Below are 23,811 nucleotides of genomic sequence, written 5' to 3' on the forward strand. Positions count from 1 at the left end.
TGGAGAAGGTTGACATCCACTCGCAGAAGTTGAAATCACGCTGTTTATAGATGGTATCCATTCCCGCTGATAACGGACGTGGTGGCGAGTTGAGTTTAATTAAAACAGTTGAAAAATAAACGAGTTGCCCTTACACTTTCTTCCTCCTTTTCTTGTAGTTACAGCTGCAGAAAACCCAATATTTGCAGCTGGGACAGAGTCGTGGCCAGTACTACGGTGGGTCACTGCCAAATGTGAATCAGATTGGAAACAGTGCCATGGATCTGCCCTTCCAGGTGAGTTTAATAGGGTGTGTGGTTCTTTGTGTTGACTAACGCTGTGCCTGGATGCTATTTTTTTCCTCACGGGAGACCGTGAACTAGCTGCTGGTTCAGAACGTAGCACCGTGGCCTCGGCATATCATGCTGTTTTAAATTTTTTTGCTCTTTTGGAATGGAGTATAGCTGTGTATGGGATGTGTGGATATTTTTGTATTGCATGGATATAGTATTAGATATTAGTTCTCCTGTCCCTGGTCACGATGCTTTTGTGTCAAGAATAGGCAGAGGCAATGCAATTTCTTTGTCAGTGAATGAATATTCGTGGTGGTGGGGTCTGTTTTTTGTTTTTTGTTTTTTTAATTATTAATTCAGTACCAAGTTCATAAAGAAATCTCCTGCGAAGATACTGTAGACTCAGAACAAAAGTAGAAGCAAATAATGCAAGGGGCTGTGGAAAGCACTGGGAGATGGGGGTGTGGAAGAAGGTGCCCTGTGGCCGTGTGTGTTCCTTGGGAGTAATGTACGGGTTTTAGGAAAGGAGAAGGGGGAATCAGGCACAAAATGGTATCACAATAGTCGCTTTTCTTTGGGCCAGCTGAAAAATAAATGTAGGGATGTACTGGCGCTTTTTTCCCCCTGCTGTTGTGACTCCAGAGGTAATGCAGTATAAACAGAAATTCGGTGTTTTGTGTGAGTGTTTTGCTGTTAGTGAGCCTGTTTGGACAGAAGATGTTGTACAGGGAGTAGGATTAGGTGGTGGATACGTTTGGGACTCCTGATTTCTATAGTTAGTTGATTTCGGGTGCTGAAAATACAAAATTTCTGCATTAGATTTCCTTTTTTTGAGTAGTAACATTTACATTTTCTCTCACAAGGATGTGGTAAGAATTAAATTTTGCAGTCTGCGGTTTTCTGATGAAGGCTGGCTTAATAAATACAGAGAAACTATTGATGATGTCCTCCAACTATGCGTTTTGAAATCCTGTGGAGGTTAAAAGCTTGGATCTTGTGCGAGCGGAGAAGCAAACGTCTATTTTAATCTGGCTGCCTTTAGGGAATACAGTGCAGAGGTCTGTAATGTTAAGAAGTCCTTAGTGTTACTGCACAAGCGTCTGGTCTCTTCAAGATTCGTGTTAAGGAGGTTCATAGTTAACTGTTCTTTTTAAGCAATAGTATTTCAGTATTTTTGTGCTTGACAGCCGTTACTGTCGGTTATTACAAAGACTCTTTTAGTCCTGAAAGTCACAGAGTGCTTGAAAGCGAGTATTAAAAAATTTATGAATGAGGAGGATACGGAAACAAATTGTCCTTAAACTCCAGGTTTTTATATATTTTTTCACATGCGCAAAAGTCCAAAGCTGACGCTGTTACACATAACGGCGACAAGCAACAAAATAAACCCATGTGTTTGTATCGGTGATGAATGCTTTCCAGGTTTTTCGATTTGAAGCTACCATACGATGAAATTGCCAAAAGATACTTGCACGATGTGCCGATCGGGGCGAAGCCTGCCCGGTGAGAGCGTTGGTGTCTGAGAATCTTGGTTCTTTGCATTTACAGCACAACGGAGCTCTGGCAGAAGCCTTTGGAGCAGTTCCTGTCTCTTTGGTAAACAAGTATTTAGGTTTGTGCAAATACGTATTTAGGACTGGTGTGCTGTTTGCCCAGGTAGATACGTATTTTAGCACACGTTACACTTTTTCTGGTATGCACAGTATTTATTTGATTCACCGTCCCAGCTCCGACGGAGTTACGGTCTGTCACATAAATACAGGTTTTGCTATGCATCCCAGTTTGTATAATTCCTGTACAGACGCCCTGGACTTGCTGTGGTCTGTCCTGTGATTACGTATGATTTACGGGGGATTCGTTTGATGCAGACGGTGGTTTCTTTGGCACTGTCTTGGCCTGTGATTTAAGCGGTCTCTGAGCATGTGCACTTAGCCTGCATGTTAAACTCCCTCGGGAAAGGCAGAATGATTACCCCAACGCTGCTTGTCACCAGGAGCCACCGAAACGTAAACTGTCAGCAGGTACCGCTCCTCTCTTTCCCCCTCGTCCACCTTGCTCGTTCTTATTTCTTAAGTCAACGTCTTGATAAATCTTAAAGGGACACTGTTGCTTCAGAGCACTGAGCTTTTTCCTTCCTGTCTGTATTCAGCCTTTTTTTTTTTTTTTTAATGTTTTGTGGAGTTTTGGTTCTGATTTCAAATCCTTGAATGTTTTTCAAGGAAGTGAAACAGTTCTAGTTCTTCATTTTCCAAATCAAAGCGATGCTCAGATCTGTTAATTTTTTTTAATCGCAGTTGCTTACTGTAGTTAGCTATCGCGTGCCCTGCAGGGATGGGAATTTTAATGAAGGTGCGTCGCCTGGAGGTGGGTCCACAGTAACTTTCTTGGGATGGTTGCGGAAAGAAACCCGACCTGTTGGAGGTGCTACCCGTTTTCTCAAGTGTTTGGCATCTTTTCTGATTTCCCTAAGCAAGTTAGGGATTCACTTGGGAATTTCCTTGTTCCTGGAAAGCCAGAGAACAGCATTGCCCAAAAATTCCTCGCTCTGTAAATTGTAGCCCTGTTACAGGGCATGTTCCGTGTTTATTTGTGCCACTGTTGCGCTCAAATTAGAGTTTTGTTATGTTTTCGTATGGAAATTGTGACAAAAAAAGGGAAAACTTAAGAAATAACTATTTTTGTGTTCAACTTTTTGTCTGTATACTCACATGCATTGGCTTCCTTTTAAATTCAGGTGAGGTCTGCGTTCTGTATGCTTCGAACTGGCTTCTCCTCTTTTAGTAACATTGTGGTTGAGACCATTGGCACAGGAAACTGCTTTTCCTGTTGACCTTCCAAGCACACATGTATTTGCAAATTTTGCTGCCTTTTGGGGTAGAATTCCTGTAACAACAGTACAAGGAAGAGTTTGAGACCTTTTATTGTTCTTTTGGAATTAGGAATGTTCCCAGTTGTGTGCGGTGCTGGTTAGGTAGAACTAGATTGCTTAGTGTTTGCAGCAGAGATTAAACTAACATGTTTTAATTTAAATTACTTAAAATTGAGATGCTATGACTTGAGATTTCTAAGTCTTCATGCAAGAAAGTCATACTTGCTAGGGAGCTGAAGCAAAACACGATGAGCTTAATGGCTGAGAGTACAGTAAAAAGTCACTGTGCTCTCCTGCTAATCCCGTGTTGACTTAAGCAATATTCTGCTGCGTGTAAAGTGTTGGCCCTGAAACGAGAAAATAAACACCATGGCCACTTTGCATCCCTTCATATTAACGCAGGTTGTGTGTGCGTAGAGGGAGAGGCGACTAATATTTGCCAAATAGAAGAGTTTGAAATAGGAGAAAGACTCTTTAAAAAGTTATTACAAACAAAACGTTTAAAAATAAATGTAAAACATTTTAGAAATAATAATTTAAACAACCAAAGCTGGACACTTTAAAAAGAGAGGAGGAAAAAAAAAAAAAAAGATTAATGTGAAAGCCAGATGGTTTCATGGCTTGGCAGACAGGACAGTGCATTTGCCACGTGCTGCACCTGAATGGAGGAGGAAATTTTGGATTTCCAAACAGATGGTGTTGAGGGACTCGGCAAAGCTGTTCACATTGGCAAGGAGTGGAAGACTGTGTAACTTTTTTTTCCCCCCGAGACCCATATATTGCTGTTGAAGTATGAGTAGAGGTTGACCATTCGGTACTTCCTTTTCCCCCCCCGCAGGTATACACCCGGAAGGGCCGTTGTGAAAATGTGGGAGCAGTTTTCCAGTTTAGCCTGGGAATTTATCTTCCCCGTCTTTTCTCTGCCATCCTCTTCTCTGAAATCAGCTGCTGACAAGTAAATGCTCTCAAGATCTCGGTGCCTATAAGATGCAAAGCGGAATCGACCCACCTAGGTTCACTGCGCAACCTGGATGAAATGAAAATCACTTTAAAAATATTGGATGCTGTAACTTTTTCTAGACAGAGGAGGAAGGAAACTGCTTTTCTTTTTCTTTTAATTCTATCAGTGTCCCCTTAAAATAATTATGCTGAAAGGAGGGGTGAAAGGAAGTTTTGAGAGAACGTGGTGTGTTCCGGGGAATGTCAGGCTCACTGTGCATCTTCTTCCTGCATCTCCTGCCCTTGTAGTTTAAGCTCTGGTTGTCAGCATGTTCCTTCTGGATGCATGCTGCATGCTACACCGAGGGAATGTCAACAGCAGCTGCCAGTAGGCTCCCTGCCACGCTCGCTCACGGTATTTTAGAGACACAGAGGTTGGGGAGCAGCGTGTGAGAGGGCAGGTCTAGCATGGTCTGCCTCCGCGTGTCTCTCGTCTCTGTCTGGCAGAGATAGCCGTGGTAATTGCTTTCCATGGCTAGAGTGAAAGTGTTGTTGGAGGAAAAACGTACGTGATTACGCTTGTCCGTATCTTGGTTTGAGTTTTATGCCTTAGAATAACGCAGCCTTGCATACAACACGAGTAGGTTCCGGGCAGACGGCTCCCGCACGTATCTTCCCGCGTATAACTTCACGTGTCTCTCTCAGACTCCGTTTCAGTCGTCGGGATTGGACACAAGCAGAACGACTCGGCATCACGGTCTGGTGGACAGAGTGTATCGTGACAGAAACCGTCTCGGCTCCCCGCATCGACGCCCTCTCTCTGTGGATAAACACGGAAGGCAAATATCCTTTGGTTCACGGGCTGGCAGCGAACACCTACCGTTGCAGCAATAACACGGTTTTCAGCTTTTACAGTTCCCTATTTCCTCCCCTCCTCACCTGGCAGCAGAGTTGCTTCCCGTCTCTGTGCGGTGAATGTCATCTGCTTTTCCTGAACTGTGATCTAGTCTATAAATACCTACTATTCTGTCAAGTAAGCATTCACCTTTCTCTGTTTCCTCAGCTCTCAGTGGGGATAATGATACACAGGAAGCTGAGAGGGATTGAGATGCTTTGCTGGAAAAAAAGGCAAGGCAGTCTTGGTGAAACTGAGTTTCCCTTCAGAACTGAGTAAATCCAAACCAGAATAATCCTTTGCAGTTCATTGTGCGTTTTATTACAAGTTGATTCATCGGTTTAGCATTTGCCAGGCACTATTTCTTCTTGCCGTTTGTGAAAATGAATTAGCTTATTATTTCTGACTGGCTTAAAGCGTGCTGCCGTCAGGCTGGCTTGATGGGGCTAAAGGGGCTGGGTGAGTGGGAGAGTGGGGAGATGATGGCTTCTCAGGGAAGGGTGAGGTGCTTCGGGACAAGGAGGATGGTTGTCCTGTTGCTCAAACATTACAGCAATCCAGATAATATCTTGTTTTGAGTGTCCCTTTAAAGTCAGTATGTTCCCCATAGGGCGCCTGCTTGCCTTTCTCGTGGGGGCTTAGTGGTTCTGACGGGGTAATTGGAATTATTCCTTAGGAAAAGATTTCGAATAGGCCTGCTACTTACGTGAGAAAGCGGTGTTCTTCCCCTTAACGGATGGAATCACGTGGACAGCTGTCCGTATGGCACTGTGTATCTGTCCCCTCCATCAGACACGAGCTGGAGAAGGTTAGTAGCGCAGTCGTACGTGTGTGTGAGTATTTGGGCTGCGTTCTCTGATCCTACAGGCATTTCATACTACCTGCAACAGGGGCCTTTGTTGTTCCCACAGCAGCTGGTCATCTGAATTGCCGTGATTTCCTGAGTTTAGAAATTGATTTTTTTTAAATTTTCTTCCCTTACGCCGATTCTTTTACATCACTTGCTTTTAAACTTAAAGTGTGCCAGCTGACGTGATCTATTTAAGGGTAAATCTTGCCAGGCATACCCCAAAACTGTTGAGTTGTAAGAGACTGGGATATTTCTCGCTGCGCAGAAGCTGGGCTAGTCTGCCCTCGCAAGCGTTCGAGCGGAAAGGAGCGCCGAGTTGCCTGTTCCTACCCCTCGTGCTCCTGACCTTGGAGGTGCCGAGTTGCCTCGGTGGTGGCCCGCACGCGCAAGCGAAGGACGGTTCATCGTGAGGGATGTGTTGACCGTGGAGGTTCCACAACATACTTGCATCCTGAACCAGGCGTTTTCCCTCCCTATGGAACAGGGATCACAGAATCACTAAGGTTGGAAAGGACCTTCAAGATCAAGTCCAACCATTAATCCAGCGCCACCGTGTCCCCTAAACCATGTCCTGAAGCGCCACATCCACACGTTTTTTAAACACTTCCAGAGATGGCGACCCCACCACCTCTTTCTTTTCAAAGACTAGTATAACCAAAGTATGTATAAGCAGCTTTCCACTTAAAAATTGCATTATTTGATCGTGCATAATCTTAACAAAGCGTATCAAATTTATTTTCTAACTACGGCAACCAGTTTATCCTGTATTCCTCTCAGTCCCATTATTGAAACAGTTGCTCTTCAAATTTGTTCTGCAAATTGATTGTTTCACAAGGTAATTGTGCCTGGTATACGCCGTATATAGGTTTTGGTTTTTTAATGCAGAGTATTCAGGTTTTACTGAGTTGGTTACATTTATCTGAGATTAAGCATTCTTTTATTTAGAGAAACTGACAATAAAAAAATATTTTTTTTGCCTTTTTCAGGACAAATTCCGATTCTGCCTTGCACCAGAGTACTATGACTCCAGCTCAACAAGAATCCTTTTCAGGAGGGTCACAGGACATGCAGCAGAAAAGAGGTAAACAGAGAAAACCAGTAACAATATTTGTAACGTTCAAAGCATTGTACTTCAGATTATATGCACGTGTGTTGGTGTCCAGCTGCTTCACAGAACCACTAAGGTTGGAAAGGACCTTCAAGATCATCAAGTCCAACCATTAATCTGTGTCCCCTAAACCATGTCCTGAAGTGCCACATCCACATGTTTTTTGAACACTTCCAGTGATGGTGACTCCACCACCTCCCTGGGCAGCCTGTGCCAATGCCTGACCACCCTCTCGGGGAAGAAATTTTTCCTAATATCCAATCTAAACCTCCCCTGGCACAACATTTCCTCGTGTCCTATCACCAGTTAGTTGGGAGAAGAGACCAACACCCACCTCACCACAGCCCCCTTTCAGGTAGTTGTAGACACGTATGCATAACACTTCGTCTAGATTTAGTTGCACGGGAATTGGAACAAAGGACCACGTTTACTCTTCTGGGTACTAAAATCCAGAAAAGATTTTTACGAAGCTAAGATAGAACATTTTTCTAAACCCCATATTCTGTGATTCTAAGACCTTGCCCGATGGGGAGTAGTAATCTGGGCTTGTGGGACTCGTGGTTAGACTGCTCTCAGCGGTACTAGAGGTTTGCAGTTTGTAGTAACTTCTAGACAAGTGCAGATTAGAGGCATTTCATGGTCAGTGATAGAATTTTGTAAAGTAGCAAGACTTCATCTAATTTTTATTTATGGGATTGAGATCACCAGTGAACGTACCCTCAGGGGCAATGCTTACAAACAATATTCTCTGATAACATTTCTAATTACAAACTGGAGCAGCACAGCCCTCCGGCACTAACAATTCTGGTGCCCTCTGCTGGCCCTTGATCCTGCTGTCGGTTCAAGAAATGCATTAAAAGCTCTTCAACCTGTGTAGAGAAACGTAATCCTTAAACAACCACCCAGAGATAGGTGAACGCGCAACGCTCGGATGCTTTTGCGCTCTACTGCAGCTCTTCCCTATACTTCTACAGCTGTAAAACATCAAATAATGATAAGGAGTGTTGCATAAATACGGATTTATAAGCATCAGCGTGGAAGGTTTCTGTTGCTACATCTCTCTGGGCTTGCTTTTGATGTTCCTTTGTCACCTTGCTGTTAGCATGATGAAACAGTTGAGTGCTTTGAATAAACAAAGGGGCTTGGAAGGCGGAGAAGTAACAGCTATAGAGCGTTTCTCTATCCCAGGGGAGACGGTCCAGATTTTTCTCCCCTGGAATCGTCCCGTTACCCACCGGTTCGATGTAACAGGTATACACACCGCTTGCGCAAAACGCAAAAGGTGGGAAACTCTAGGTCTCGAGGTACACTCTTCCTTCTAGATCGAAGCAGACTAAATGGGAGGCCAAAATTTTTTAAACTATTGTTCGTTTGGGTTTTTTTAAGCTGATAATGTCTCCTTGCTAATTAAATACAATTTTAGTCTCTTCTGGTGTTCATTTTCTTAAAAATTTTCATCTTGTAACAGTAGGGTGCCACTGTTTCATATCCGTTGATAATAGGTTACTTAAGAGTTTTCAAATGGTTAAACTTCCAACCGGAAAATTTCTTACAGAGAAGCTTAATATTACAATATGGTTCCTTTTGTTCTCATTTTTTAGTGTTATTGCTGACTGTCCCTGGAATGGAGGAAGCCACCTCTGAGGCAGACAAAACCCTCTCTAAGCAAGGATGGGACACTAAAAAGGTAGGAATTTCACATTTCAAAGTGTAGGGATTTTATTTTCTAAGCATATTTAGGTAAAGTAATGCTCTAAATATTGTCAACCAAAACAAACTACTTGCAGAGATTGGAGATGAAATGCTATATTTAGCAACAAATCACTAAACGTTAGGTCAGAAAGGCACTTTATAGGATTGCGTGCCTGCACGTTTGATTATATCAGGAGAAACTCTTTAAATTTGAGCCTTTTCGGGCCAATAAAGCAACAAAGCTAACAAATCTCTCTAAGAGCTTCACAGAGCTCTTGTGTAGAAGAATAGAAACGTATTAAATTAAATAAAACTTACTAATTGAAATATATCCTAAGCATTAATCTCTAGCAGTATCTTTGCCTTTAAAAATGCCTTCCTTCTATTTTAGACTGGGTCATCAAGACCTAAATCATGTGAAGTTCCAGGAATCAAGTAAGTTTTGAGCAATTTCTTTTAAAAGAGCATTGAGATCTTGACGAATGAATGTTATATATTGAATGTCCTCTTGCTTTTGAGTTTTCAGAAAAGTCCTTAGAAGTATAACTGCAATAGAAGCCAAGCCAGAACCTCTATGAGTGACCCACTGGCTGTTAATCTCTGGTTTATCAGAAATATGAGATATAGTTCTGTATACAGCACCTTCCTTTTTTAAAAAGGTTTTATAAAGATCGGTCCAGGCTGAAATTTAAGTTGAGGTGTGTCTTTTTTTTTTTTTTCCCCCTTATTCAGCATCTTTCCGTCAGCTGACCAGGAAAACACTACAACGCTGATCCCTGCTGCGCATAACACGGGTGGCTCCCTGCCAGACCTGACAAACATCCATTTCCCTTCCCCTCTCCCAACACCATTAGATCCTGAGGAATCCACATTCCCAGCCCTGAGTAGCTCCAATAGTACTGGAAATCTTGCCGCCAATCTGACTCACTTGGGCATCAGCACCGCCAGTCAGGGTAAGGTCGTAACTCTGAGACGTTTGTACACGTCGTCTCCGTAATATGTCGCTTGTCTTAAATTCTGGAAGTTGCACTGCTGAATATTACTGTATTGTCTGAGAGTAATAGCGCTCCGCTGTTGATTGGCATTTCTTTATAAACAAGTTTTATCAAGCCACTTCTGTACGAAAAAGTGAGAAAGCTGTGTTTAGTTATGTGACTTACAAACTGTCTTTCATTTTCCTCATGTTCCTGGTGCCCAAATCTGCGTTTGTTTTTATTTTTATTTTTAGTTTTAGTTTTAGTTCTCTCCTCTTCTCTCCTCTTCTCTCTTCTCCTCTTCTCTTTTCCTCTTCTCTTTTCCTCTTCTCTTTTCCTCTTCTCTTTTCCTCTTCTCTTTTCCTCTTCTCTTTTCCTCTTCTCCTTCTCCTTCTCCTTCTCCTTCTCCTTCTCCTTCTCCTTCTCCTTCTCCTTCTCCTTCTCCTTCTCCTTCTCCTTCTCTTTCTCTTTTTTCCTTTTTCTCTTTTTTCCTTTTCCTTTTTCTTTTCTCAGACTACAGGAGAGACTTAGCATCCAAAGCATGTCTCCCTTGTAATACATTGCACTTAACCCCAACAGCACTTGTGTTACGGTAGTACCTTAAGCAGGCCTTTTGTTTTCATTCCTTTAGAATGTTTGTTTCCTTCAGTGTGAGGACGCTTTTGGAGAGAGAACATTGCTTGCTTCATCTGAAGCAAATTTTCTCTTTTGAGCAATCAGGAATAACGTGGAGCCTTTACAAGGTGTGCTAATCTTTGTAAGCTTGATTGCTTAAGGCTTGAAAATATCCTGAATATTTAGGCTACGTAATATAACCGGGCTTTGGGAAATAATACCAAGTGCACACCTTAATTTCTCACAGCTCTCACTATGCTCCTTTGCGTTGAAATTGTTGCCTTCCTAGCGGTGTCGTGTTGTTTGCAAGTTCTTCTTGAGTGCCGTTGCCGTTTGAGCTGTTCAGCGTGGTAAGTCTGAGTTGTGTTTGTTGGGGTTTTGGACTTTGGTAATACTGACAATTTTATTTAAAAAAACCCCAAACAACAAACACCATGAACAAACATCGCTTGCCATGCTGGCAATTCATAATATACCGATCGCCTGATCATTCCAGGGTTAAATTTAGCTTTATAGGCAAATACCCTAAACTGGTGAGAGTTATTTTTAAAATAATTTCACTGGGTCACACTCGAGTAGTTGTGAAGAGGGTCGCATTTTTTTATTGTCACTGACGGTTGCAGTCGGTCGATTCCTAGAAGAGAAATATGGCGCTGTGTCCAAAAATACAAGTATATTTTCCGTGTTAAGGCAGGATTCCCTTATCCACCTAAAAACCCTCCCCTATATTGGGAGAAGGAAATCATTCTAACCAGGTTAACGTCATGTTATGACTGAGCAGTAGGTAGAGAGGAGGTCAGCAGCTTTCTGCATCCTTCGGCGAGTTTTCCGGTGGGAAAAGAGCCTGTGCAGAGTTTCAGGGATGGGCTGTCGCTCGAGCAGAGCGTGGCGGGTTGTGCCGGCAGCACTACTGTGCGTATAAAAAGAAACAAACTACTTGCAAACTACTTACGACTCGAGTCGCTGAATTTTTTGCTGTCCCCATAATTAGGAAAGGAAACGGTATAACACCAAACCGGTAAGTGTATAATTGCTTTGAAAACACTTCCTTATCTATCAAAGACGTAAATTAAAAAGATGTACTCATGGATGATTTTCCTGCTTCTCTCTGAAGACTATCCCGTAGTTTAACCGTTGGCATAGTCAGTGTTTGGTGCTTTTTTTCACTGATTTTTTTTCCCCCCTGAGCCTTCCTTGCCTCTCTTCAGCCTCGAGCTCTAGCAGAAAACATAAATGCCCTTCAGCCTTTTGCAGGAGCAAAGGCACGTCCTCGGCAGCCCCAGGAAAAGGTGGGGAAGCAAACACCTGCCGGGTTACAAAGAACTACCAGCGGTTTACGGCTCCACGTCCGTGCGGTTCGGTTTGTCGGTTTGCTGACGCGTTCCGTGAGACGGGGTCGGTTTTGAAAACGTGGCAGGGGAAGCCAGGCAGTCCGAATCCGCGCCGTTCGAGCCCGTTTGCCTTCTGGCTCCTTGGCAGCCCGGACTTCCTGGCTCCCTGGCAGCCTGCCTGCAAGCCGCGAGCGTTTGCCAAGTGCCTCGGAGCTCGCAGGCTCTCGTGAATTCCTCCTTTCTGGCGGCTCGAGACGAACAGCTCACTGGCTAGCTTGTCCTGAAATCACTTTTCCAGGGTGCCTCTAGGGTGAGGCAGAAAATAAGGGAGGTCTCAAAACGTCCAGATTTTTGTCTTGAATTGGAACAAAAATCAGTGCTTGAGTTGTTTCTCCCTACCCTCTGCTGGGTGGTGGCTCTTTGGGGCGCAAAATGTTTCCTGCCTTCCCGTGTGCCATGAAAAATGGAGCGTTTCCTGTGCCCCCAGCTCTTCTTCTGCGTTTTCCATTAAATAGGCGTTTGCTTTTATAATAGCTCAAGTGCCCGCTGATCGGTCTGGTTCTATGATCTGTTCCCTTCTCCCTGAAGCCCGAGCCCGTGCGAATAGAGCAGAACGCGCTTGCCCTGCTTCCGCGCCTGCAGCCCGGCAGGCGTGCGAGAACGAGACCTGCGGGTTCTGCAAACCGCTGAAGGGGCTCCGCCTGTTCCGCTTTCAAGTCGGTATCTGCGCGTGAACCTGAGCAACCTGGTTTTGGTCCAGGATAAACCACAGGGATCTTCCTCTCTTCCTGATGCTCTTCAGCCCGACGATTAATTGCAAATTAGCGCACGAGTTGCAGCCCGATTGGCCGAGGCGCGTTCAGCACTTTGCATTAAGTGGATGTCCGCTTGGGCCATCCTTTTTCCGTGGTTTAGGTAGTCGCCTCCATACCAGTATGGATAAACCGTTGCTCTGTTCCCGTTTAAGCGGGTTTGCTCCTTCCTGGCAGGAATGACGCCGCCGCCAGCCCCTTCGCAGCAGCACCGTCAGCCGGCCGTCAGCCCTCTCTCGTTGAGCGCGGACTCCAGGCGACCGCAGTCGCAGCAAATGTCTCCTACGCTTTCCCCTTTGTCACCAATTACTCAGGTAGGAGCTTACTTGGAGAATTACTACATTTTTTTGATCACAGATGAATTGTTCTGCTCTACCTAGGGAGAAGCTGGCTGTAACTTCGTCTCTCTTGTTCTCTAATTTTCTTCTTTAAATGTGTCCGTTAATTCAGAGCCTTAAAAAGGGAGAGGTTTGTAGAGGACACAGATTTTACCTTTGCTTTTCTAGAGCCGTGGTAAAAAACATCTATTAGGACACTTTTCTGTAACGGTATTGTCCCAAAGTTAGTTGCGAAGTTTGAAAGACATTTCTATAATTCCTGAGAAAAGCTCAATTAGCTTTTTAAATTGATTTCGTAAGTGTGACTCTGTGACATTATCCATTTCTGACCTTCAACCGGGCTTTTAGAGTATTTGTTTATTGTACGCTGGAGGTGATACGAAGTCTCCTGAAACATGCTCTTGACTGGTTCTGAACCGTTAGGTAGCGTTTTTTAAACGCGAGATGAGATTGACTTAGTACAGTTCTCTTAGCGTCAAGCTCGACGCGCGTGAAAATGAAGGGGAATTACCTGCCAGCGTGGATGATTTTGATTCTTCTTTTTAAGGCCGTGGCTATGGATGCATTGTCTCTGGAGCAGCAGCTTCCCCCATATCCATTTTTCACCCGGACAACCTCCCAGCAACAGCAGCAAACCCAGGTGGCAAGTACCCTGCCTCAGAATACTCCTTTAATGCAGACCTCTGGTTTACAGCGAGGAACACAGCTCCCCCCGCTCTCCGTCACGGTACCTTCTACCATCCCGCAGTCACCTCCGGGTAGCCAGACCCAGCCGTCAATGGGCATAGACATCAACTCGGTAAGCTTGGGCGCAGCTCTAAATGTCAGAGCCCGCGTTCGGAAAACCCGGTAGCGTGCAGCGTAGCCTCGGAGTTCAAGCTGGACAGCCCTTGTAAAAAGTACACTTTTAGGCAGAGCCTTAATTAGGTTTAGAATGGTTTCGATTGAATCCACATTTAAATGTTTTCTAGAGGAAAATTAGGTTTTAATGTGCGCTTAGGGTGGCCGTATTGCCATAAAATGGTGTCCTTTGCGACTCCTCTGTTTGGTTAGACCAGCTTAAATATATCAGCATTTATTTCATGCCTTGCTGCTGTCATTGCAGTGCATTGATAGGCTTTCAGGCTGTTAAATGTAATGCACCGCCAACACATTGTAAGTCACAAAGTGTGCTGCAGACTGGAGCAGTTAACAGAAATTTGATAAAGAAACCTCCTAACAAGCATTTTCCAGAAGGTACTTTCGACAATTCCTGTGTTTAGAACCCGTTCATTTTAAGGAATACTAGGGCATATATTATTATCTTCAAAAATGGGATTTGTGGCCGCTTTCAGGTCCCCGGGAGAAATGGAGTGTATACTTACCTACAGCGATGATTTGTGGACAGATTTCTTTCCTTGTTTTACCACGGTCTGTCATGAAATGTTCTGTTTGTCTCCGCACATGAAAATGCAAAACGCAGAGCAAGGTCAGGGTTACAGGCTAGCCAGGGAAGAATTTCACAGCTCGTCCTCCGCTCGTGCTGCCCTGCTGTGTAGGATCTCCGTTGTCCCACCCGTTGTGTCCTCCCGGCAGTGTCGTAGTGACGGTAATTGCTTTGAGAATGGGAAGAAATCATTCTCTGTTGATCCAGCACTTGATCCTGGATTTCATTTGTGGGTGAAATTTTTAACAGTTCGTGCTGGTAAGTCCTTCTTGAAAGAAGCTGCTTCCCTTTTAGGATTGGAAGGGGAAGAGGAAGGACAAATCCAGCAGTGGAAAGGATACCCACCCACTCAAACTGTGTCCCCGTGTTTTGATGCTAATACTCGTGTAGCTACCAGTACAGATGATTCTGATTTTCATTCTTTGCTTTCCGTGTTGCTTTCCTCATCCTAAACTTCTTTATGACCTTAACTTTTAGGGTGCTGTGTCTATCTTTTAAAGCAACTGAAATGATGAATAAACAAACGTAAATTTAAATCTAGTTTATCAAAAAGGCATTTGAGCTGTGTTGCGGTCTCACTGACAACTTTTATGCGGTTTTTGTAAAGCGGTTTGAAATTAATTTTGCTGTAGCTTGGATGTCCACTTAAGTAAGTAAGTAGCAATGCGTAGCAAAAAGGGTTAAGACCTATTTTCTTGAGATTTACAGGATTTGGTGTCAGAAAGCATTGGTAGTACAGCGTTCTCCCACACTGCAAAGCTATATGGTTAAATTACTCCTTTGTGTAGAACTACTGGATTGCAGGTGTTCCTCAATCATCTGTTAATTTTTAAAGGGAGTCTAATGAGAAGAGCTGTACTTACTATTTATGTTAATTAGCGCACCATTCAATTTAAGTGCCATTAAGATCATCAATTTGTTCACATCTAGTGTTTGTCACGACTGAAAAAAGGTAAAACTTTGGAAATGTGTTCTCAGGACGACGGAGAACAATGTAAATATAACTAACGTAAACCTGCAAAACGTAGTGTGAATTCTCAGACAGTGTCTGTTCCGTGTCCCGGGGTAAAATGCAGCTTTGAGAAGGATTTCAGTCTGCACGGTTATGCACTTCAATCTTGATAACACACCCGGGCTGTTTAAGACGAGGCAGAGCCATGCGAGGATTTCCAGAGCAGTGTAAACACAGGTTAAGAATGTGTGGGCATGGCAGTTGAATTGAAGAATAAATTACTTTTTTTTTTTTTTTTTAGTTATTCCCAGCTTTCAATACTTCTTTTCCCTAAATGGTTGCCTGACCAGATTTTTTTTTTTTAATTGAACGTAACTGAGAACAGTGAGAAAATACTTCAACCCATTTGCTTGTACACGGCCCCTGCTCGCAGCCGTTCAGTCAGCCGAGACCGTGCCACGCTGATACCGTAACTCTCCTTTTTGCGGCATTGTTCACAGTAACCGTGTCTCCGTACGCGGCCAAGAGTTGCTGAAGAGGATGGTTTCTCCCAGCGTCCTCGAGCTGTATACACCAGAAGTTTACAATTTGCCAACCTTCCATCAATCCCATGGTCTTTAATTCTGTGTTGTTCTGTAGGCTTCACTCCAGCAGTACCGCAGTAATGCTGGATCCCCAGCCAACCAGTCTCCCACCTCTCCTGTCTCCAATCAAGGCTTCTCTCCTGGCAGCTCCCCTCAAGTAAGGGACTCTGTGCTTCCACAGGCCTCGCTTCTTGTGTTTGTTTTTAGCTGAGTCTCCATTACTGACCCATAGTTGTCTCACTGTAATTGTATGTGCCTCATGCATTACTGGTGTCTCATCTCGTTTGCAGTTTCATTCAGTTCCAGAGTTTTTCAATAGCTGGTGAATTGCCTTTTTGTTGATCAAAGCTACTGTTTGAACGATATTTCAACTCGGTTATCTCTTTGGGGCGTACCGTGGACGGAACCTCCGGGTAGAGCCCTTTCAATGAGCAATATCGCGTAGGAGCCGCCGGGTCGAGTCGGGAGGGCAGGAAACTCCAGTGCCTCCGGCAGCAGGGCAACTCCTGCGGCACTAAATATCCCTCGTGTGGCCAAAAGCATTTACAGCAGGACCTTTATTTTTTTTTTTACATGGGAACCTTTTTTTTTTCTCCAGAAAACGCTCTTAAAATTAGCGGCTGTATCTGGTGGCTTGCAAGTAATGGGTCAGAAAAGAGGCTTCCGTGCACGCTAGCTGGTTTTCCTTCCTGTATGTACACGCTCATACATCCACATGTGCTATACGCAAGTCGTAGCTTGGTGTGTGTGTAATCTATGAAGGGGAATTTTTATCTGCCAGCAGCAAGGCAGCTTTTTGGGGTGCCCCTACTGTAAGGGAGTGAGTGCATTTTCAGTACGGAGATAACCCGATGCTGCTAAAATAGCTCCGTACGGCTGCCCTTTCCCTAAATCCCACCTGTAGAAACGAGGTGCAGGAAGTTCTTGCAGAGCTGAAAATACGTTTTCTGTTTCATCATTTAACGTTTAAGGCTGTAAGGAGGATCCTATCTAAATAAGTGCTGCCCATTCATGGTTCCAAAGCAGAAGCTTCGTCTCTCCTTGCCGTTAGCCAGGGACAGGTCACTCGCTGGTAAGCTCAGTCATAGATCCAGTGTCAGGACTGTCTGGATTTTCTTAACCCTTGCTTAACTGCTTCTTAACTTCTCTCTCTTCTGCCTGCTTCTGCCAGTTCTGTGTTCTGTGTGTGGCTCAGAACAAGCAAACTGACTCCTCCAGGCTGTCACGTAGAGCAAAGCTCTTGCCAGTCTTGCTGCAGATGCTCAGGTCCAGCTCTCATTTGGGCAGCGCAGCCGATTTTTGATTTTTGCGTTGATTTTCTTTCCCCCTTGACTTCTCAATAACTCCGTCGTGCTTTGGTCCACAGAATTGTTGCCGCTGGTCAGTCCAAAGTACTGGAGTGCAGCAAGCGCTCCCCAGTGGAGCACACATAATATTTTGACTATAATTTTTCCTGCTGGGCTTGTTTTATCCTGTAAACTCTTGCTTAGGTTTTGCTATTTTCAAGTGGGACACCATCATTCTGCGCGAAAGAGGGTTTATTAATACTGCTTACTTTAATATTGGCCTCTTAAAAATACCCACACAGTTCTTTTATTTTTGCTAAATTAAAAACGAGACAGCTTTCCTGCCTCCATCAGTGAACCAAAAGCTAGAAGTGGCGAGCGAGCTATCTGTGGTGGCGGTTGCAAAGATGAAGCGTGGAGAGAAGCAATGGGGGAAGAAAAAAACCAGTTCAGAAGGAAAACTTAGGTTGGTTGTGATTATGGAGGCAGCTCCCGAATAGCAGGATCCATTAGACTGTAGAGTAATCTGCCAAGAGGAAAAGCAGATTGGTTCCAACAGCGGAACATGCCCATTGTGGAACAGTCTGGCGCTGGCTGACAAGCGTGGAATAAAGTAAGTGTGACCGGGTAGGCGTCCTCCACTTGCTCCTGTTTCTCTGATTAATTTTAGGTTAAATTGTTCTGCAGAGTATCAGTATGATGAGTGACGTGCTCTCAAAATAGCAATCTGCGGTTTGATTTTTATCACATACGGTTCATTCACCAGAAGTTCTTTCTCATCTTTCCCCATCTCCAAATCTATTTGCTCTTGTGTTTTAGATGTGTGGTTGTTATATGAAGGTCTTCCTGTTCAAACATGAATTGAAAAGCTCTGCTTGTAGTCCTCAGCTTTGTGTTTGCATGGCTTTTCATTGACGATGGCTTGTTTATTACTACTTTGCTTTTCTCCTCTAACACCTGGCGTACTGTTCCAATTAGATAGAAATCTGCTTTTTTTAGTAGAATGGCTGTATACTGGATAATATGGTATGTATTTTAGATGAATAATTTAAGCCAGGGGTTTTGTGGTTCGGGTTTGTTTTTTTCTTCTTGCAGTCACCACATCATTAACCCAAGAAGATGCACTGTTGACAAAACAGACCTCATCTAGTGTTTCTGGAGGAGATGGCGTTAGCAAGATGTTTTTCACAGAGTTGTCGATAAATTAATTCTAGGACTCTGAAGTGTTGAAGTAATGACATTTCCAGTTGATTTCCTTTGGGAGTGTCAGTGCTTACAGATGTAATAACCGGTATCCTTCAGAGCTGAGGAGTAAATACGGGCTCGTTCGTTTTGTTAGGCGTTACTAACGTAGCCTTGCACAAATAGATTTTGGTCTCCTGTTTATTATTTTTCTTTTTAGGATGGGAACAACGCTTAGCGGAATGCAAAGATTTTAGTTTTTGCTCTACTTCTGAAAAGCTCCTGTAAAAATGAAATGTTGGAAGTTAAAGGAAGAAAATACCTCAATTCTCTTTGGAGCTCTCGAATAGCACTTGTATTTCTAGTGCTGGGCCAGACTGGCTTTGATTCACGTCGAGTATGTGACGTCCTGAGGCGCAAGTTTTCCGTTAGAAATTGTTAATAGAACATCACCCAGTTCTGAAGCTGCGCCTGGCACTTGCGAGGGGAATGGTTTTCGTGTAATAGAGTTAAGCTTGGCTGATCCTGATCTGCTTGCTTGAGTTAGCTCTACTCTCTGACTCCATTTGTCTTTTTTAGAAGAAAGCAACACCTGTAGCAGGTTGAATAACGTGGAGTTTTGAGTAGCTCATCAAAGTGTGACTGGGCAGCCAGTAAGATATCAGTGGTTTAAAGAAAAGTGTGGGGTTTTTTTATTTAAGTAGTGCTTTGCTTTTTCTCTGATCAGGTGCAAGTGGCTCTTGCTTGCGATGTTTGAGAACTTCCTCGTAGCCCTGTCTTTCGCAAGGGATAGAGCAGCCACCGTATTTTTGAGGACCAGCTGATGAGCTGGAAGCCTGGTTCCAATTACGACCATTTTCCATTTTTACCTGCTTCTAAGGAGGGCATTGAGTAGGCTGTGAGGCTGCAAAATGTCATTATTGTTCTGTGGTCATTGCTGTGACGGACCACAGACGCCTGGGAAAGCGAATCAGAATCTTACTTTTGTCTGTAAAACCCTTTTCCTGGCTCAGGCTCCATTTAATCAGTCTTGAGGATGAGCTGGCTTCGTTGCGGGTAAACCATTTCTTACCGAGAAGTCACCGTTACGTTCTTCTCTGACAAGGCTTTGGAGGCGGTTGTCTCCTGCCTCCCCTGAGCCTGCCGGCATCGTACTTCAGATCGGGAGGTCCCCGAGGTCGGGAGGTCCCCGAGGTCGGTGTTCCCAGGTGTTGTGACGTGACCCAGCAGCACTCTTCTGCAGCAGATTTCTCTCTCCTCCGCGTGCGTTTGAGCCGTACCCGCGCCCTCGCGGGCAGCCGGCGCGCGAGTGCTTCGCGGTGACGCTCGGAGCGGTGCTTGGATCGAGCAGGAGCTGCTCAGCAAGGAGTTTTGGAGCACGTGCCGAACTTTCAGCCGCCTTCCCCCACGGAGCCTTGTTCTCAGGCGGCAGATTCCTCCCTTGAGGCCACATTTATCCAAAAGCATCCATATAATGTGATAGTCAAGGATTCTGGCTGAAGGTGGGAAGGTTTTTGTTTGCTTTAAAAAGAATATGTTGTTGCTTCTTTCCTGGTAGTCCCTTCTGAGGGAGCTTGTGGGCAATTTAGTTTTGGGGTTTTTTTAATACAAGGCTTTCATTCTTTTCCTTGCATGCAACCTGCAAATAAGCTGTGCTCCTGCTGATGTAGGAGGGAGAGTGTTTAAATCGTGATGTTTGCTGACATTTTTCCATTCACTGCTGTGGACGTCAGTCCCGTGGTTTTTTGAGTATCTTGATCTTCGGCTGCGTTCAGCGCTTTTAACTATGGTGGCTGGTGCAACTCTTCTGATGTTTCCTAGGCTTTCGCTTAATTTCATCTGCTGCTTAGGTTTTTAAGGAGAAAATTTGTAGCCTTCCTCCCTCAACATGTAGATAAACCCGCTGGAAAATGCCATGCAAGGTCTTGAATTTTTTTTTTTCCAAGATTGATACAAGCTCTCCACGCAGATCGTCTTTCGTAGACGCTCTCTTTGTCAGTAGCTGGGTTTTTTTCGACGATTTCGACTTTTTTCTGGAGTATCAGAATTTGTGGCAGCTTTAAATAAGTGGTTTGGGATTTCTTTTATATCTGGCCATTCTTTGGGACAGTGCTGAATAGTATTAAAACATTAACCTCAAATTCTTGGTCACCTTTAGAATAACTGATAAACGCTTGTCGTGCTAGAGGGGACGGTAAAATTAGCAAGGCTGAGGAATTCCTCCTGAGATTTTTGCCTTCACGCTGCTGATAACACGCTTTACCGGGCTTTCTCGTTAACTTTTCCGATCTGCAGCTAAAGTAAAACGACCTTAAAACGTCAGTTTTGTTTTGGCACGTCCTTCTCTCGGCGAAGCTGGCCGTCCCGCGGGCTGGAGGTTGCAGAGACGGCGAGCCGGTCGCTGCCTGCGCACTGGTGATGGGCTTTGCGTCGCGCCGCGTTTTAACGCGCGCTTTAATTCTCCGTGGGCTTTGTCTTTCACCGAAACAAAAAGGTCACCGAAAAAGCTGGAAGTCGCGGAGCGATCCTTATTTCTCGTGTTACCCGGCGCGCTCGTCTGTTCTCATGAATCAGAAGTTTTCTGTGTCGTCTGTCCTCCGTGAGGCGGTTTGTTTGGTTCGACTGTGTTTTTGTGCGCGCCGAAAGGCAGCGTGATGCGGAGGGGGTTGTGTCCTGGAGGGCGACGCTGAATGTTTCACCACTTCGCCGGTGGTTAGCGGTTGTTAATCGCCCAGGGCACCGCTAACTAACCTGGAGAAGAGTCGGTTGGAAGGCTGGAGTCCCTCGCACGCCATGGGTACGTCTGTCTGTGAGATCTTTGCACCATAAAGACTCTGTTTTGTTTTCAGCATTCTTCCATTCTGGGGAGTGTATTTGGTGACTCCTATTATGATCAGCAGATGACAGCTAGGCAGGCTAATGCCCTATCCCATCAGGTGAGCAAATTCATCTCCGATTTTCAGTTATATTTCGGCCGCTTTCAGCTTAAAATAAATATAGATCAACTTCTGATTATTTTACGTGGGATCACATTTTGTCCATACAGTTTTACTTCTGTTGAATTTTGAGTTTGCGATGCTCAGGGGTTTCTTTTCTTCTGGGTTTTTTGTTTGTTTGTTTGTTTTCCCCCCTCTCTTCCTTCCCCTTCCTCCCTCTTAGCCATTGTAGCAGACGCTTTTAAAGGTATTCTGCCAAGTTTATCGGATTAAAAATAACGAAAATAAATGTTTAATAAACCCCACATCTCTGGCTGTAGTTGCGTTTGGGAAGGATTCACTTGGTAACAGTATTTACTCCTGAATTTGGCAAGCAACTCGTGCGTGGGACCAAAACCTAGCAGACCCATGCCTGCCTTCGTGGCCAGCCAGCGCGTCGATTCGTTGCGCTGAGAAACGCGCGCTGGTAGCAGGAAAAAACGAGAGAGCTCATCTGCTCTGATGGGCAGCTACCCGAGTTAGTAGCATGAATTCTGGGGTTTTTTTTACTTTGTTTTAAAGCTACCTTTTCTTCTGTTTTTACGATACCAAAAGCAACGATTTTATTTTTGCATCAACCCTCTCCTCGTTCCCCCGCGCTCTGAATTTGGCAGTAAACTATTCTGGAAAGTTAAGTGAAAATAGACTATATTTTGATCGACGAAACCTAAAGATGAATTTGTTTGCCTGTCTCTTTCAACATTACTTCCCGTACTTGAGCTTTGTAAGTTGTTTTGCTGTATTTCCTGATGGTCAGAAGTAATAATTCCTTTGTGCCTTGGTCTTCAGCTCGAACAGTTTAATATGATAGAAAACGCCATTAGTTCCAACAGCCTGTACAGCCCCTGTTCCACCCTTAACTACTCCCAGGCAGCCATGATGGGACTCACCGGCAGCCACGGCAGCTTGCAGGACTCGCAGCAGCTGAATTACTCCAGCCACGGAAACATCCCCAACATCATTCTTACAGGTAAGAAAAGCCCAGACTTAACCGCCGAGTGCCGCCGTCCCGCTGTCGGTGTTTCTCTTCGTTGTGCGACGCTACGCGTGGAAAGGAACAAGGGCGTTGTTGCCTTCGAAGGTTTTCTTTCACCTTGTGTGAATGTTCGTGTGTCCGGTCTGGCGTATTCCCGGGGGAGCCTGGCGGCTCTCGTCTAATCCCAGCCGACGGGTAGAACCGCGATGGCAGCGCTAATTCTCTTACAGACTTCCCCTCCCTCTCGAGCTTGCCGGACCCTGCGTCGCGGCGAGGGAGAAGCGGTGAAAGCCGAGCTCCTTCCTCTGCCGACAAAGGATTTTTTTAGTGTCGCATATGGTAGCGAATCTGGTCACGGTTGGACGTTTGGAAACAATTTCTGCACAGGCCGCTGAGAAAACTGTCGTTCAGTCCATATTTCAGCCAAGGACTCGTGCTGATTAGTCACGTAAATTAAGGTTATTGGCCCTAAACCTAAGGGAGAGTAAAGAGACTCAAGTGACACCACTTTGCGGCTCCCAAATATACGTATATGAGTTTTGCTTTGCGTCAGGCCGTTACGGCGGTTTTGAGATGCTCTGACAAACCTGTAGTGACATGAGGATAGATGTTTCTTATCTGAACTTCAGCCTTAGTCCAGTATATTATTCCAGAATTTTTGCAAGCTGTTTTATGACTCGTCTGCCTGGAGAATATGTATTTGCTAAGTCCTACCCACGCTTTTCCCTTCCTCTTCCCTGCAGTGACAGGAGAATCTCCCCCCAGCTTATCAAAAGAACTGACCAGCTCTTTGGCAGGAGTGGGAGACGTCAGCTTCGATACGGATTCCCAGTTCCCCCTGGATGAACTCAAAATTGACCCTTTAACCCTGGATGGACTGCACATGCTGAATGACCCAGACATGGTCCTCACCGACCCCGCCACAGAGGACACGTTCAGGATGGACCGGCTGTGAAGCGTGGACGCCGGGAGCGTGGGAGCGACGCTTGTTCCTGGAGCCCAGCCCAACTGGAGAGTCCAGTGGGTCAGTCGTGTCGGGACAGGAGCTGCCGAGCGCCGCGGCTCCGTCCCGTGCGCGTGTACAATGAGTAAAGCTTGTTCTAAGTTCTAAGCTTGCAGCGCTGCAGACCCCCGCTCCCCGTCGCGCCGTATTTCGCCCCTCATCCGCTCGTTGCCATTAATGAGTAGGAGTCTCCGTCAGCCTTTTCCTCTCCGGAGCCCCCCGCCGCCCCCGCCAAGGCTCCAGCGTTACGTCCTCAGTTTATCCTTTGCACTAGAAAGGGGCTGTTTTCGGGCAGGCGAGGAAGGTTCCGAGCCGAGGGGAAAGAGATTTTCTAACGTACCGGATCGTCGGCTGCTCTTTGAGACGGGGAGGGGGAAGCGCTGCCTGCGCCCCTTCTCCCCCCCCTCGCTGATTCGAAAGCAAATCTCTGCGTTGCCTGGGGGGGCCGCGGCGGTTTGGACTCTGCTTTGTGACAGCTGCTTCGTAGAGTGAAACGCTGCTTCTTTCTCGATCTGCCACGTTTGCTTTTCAGGTTCGTTTCCTCGACTGTCGTCCTGCGCCCACTCACTGCCTCTTCTCGTCGCCCTGAGCAAACTCGCCCGCTTGGCGGGGCGGAAAAGCAGCCCGGCAGCCCAGGGGCCTTTTGGAGCCGGCTGGTCGAAAAAGGCAACTGTAAACACTATTTTCGAAGCTTCTTTTGTAACAAAAAAAAAGAAAAAAAAAGAAAAAAAA

General features: G+C 45.2%; 1 protein-coding gene across 1 annotated transcript; it reads left to right on the forward strand.

Annotated features, from left to right (window-relative positions):
* The first annotated feature begins 257 nt into the window (after window positions 1–257).
* CRTC1 (CREB regulated transcription coactivator 1) lies at window positions 258–23,031 on the forward strand. The gene is made up of 14 exons (XM_010292968.1): window positions 258–275; window positions 1,821–1,868; window positions 4,786–4,923; window positions 5,722–5,783; window positions 6,812–6,906; window positions 8,535–8,620; window positions 9,017–9,060; window positions 9,358–9,578; window positions 12,535–12,671; window positions 13,243–13,494; window positions 15,713–15,814; window positions 20,975–21,061; window positions 21,971–22,070; window positions 22,820–23,031. The coding sequence occupies exons 1-14, from the start codon at window positions 258–260 to the stop codon at window positions 23,029–23,031; spliced, it is 1,602 nt and encodes a 533-aa protein (XP_010291270.1).
* Window positions 23,032–23,811: the final 780 nt, after the last annotated feature.

The sequence above is a fragment of the Phaethon lepturus genome, unplaced genomic scaffold (genome assembly GCF_000687285.1).
Source record: "Phaethon lepturus isolate BGI_N335 unplaced genomic scaffold, ASM68728v1 scaffold7278, whole genome shotgun sequence".
NCBI lineage: Eukaryota > Metazoa > Chordata > Aves > Phaethontiformes > Phaethontidae > Phaethon > Phaethon lepturus.

Coding starts and splice junctions, on each gene's coding strand:
- CRTC1 (XM_010292968.1), top strand. Junction 5,784..6,811: donor TCAGACACGAGCTGGAGAAG/GTTAGTAGCGCA, acceptor TGCCTTTTTCAG/GACAAATTCCGATTCTGCCT. Junction 12,672..13,242: donor CTTTGTCACCAATTACTCAG/GTAGGAGCTTAC, acceptor CTTCTTTTTAAG/GCCGTGGCTATGGATGCATT.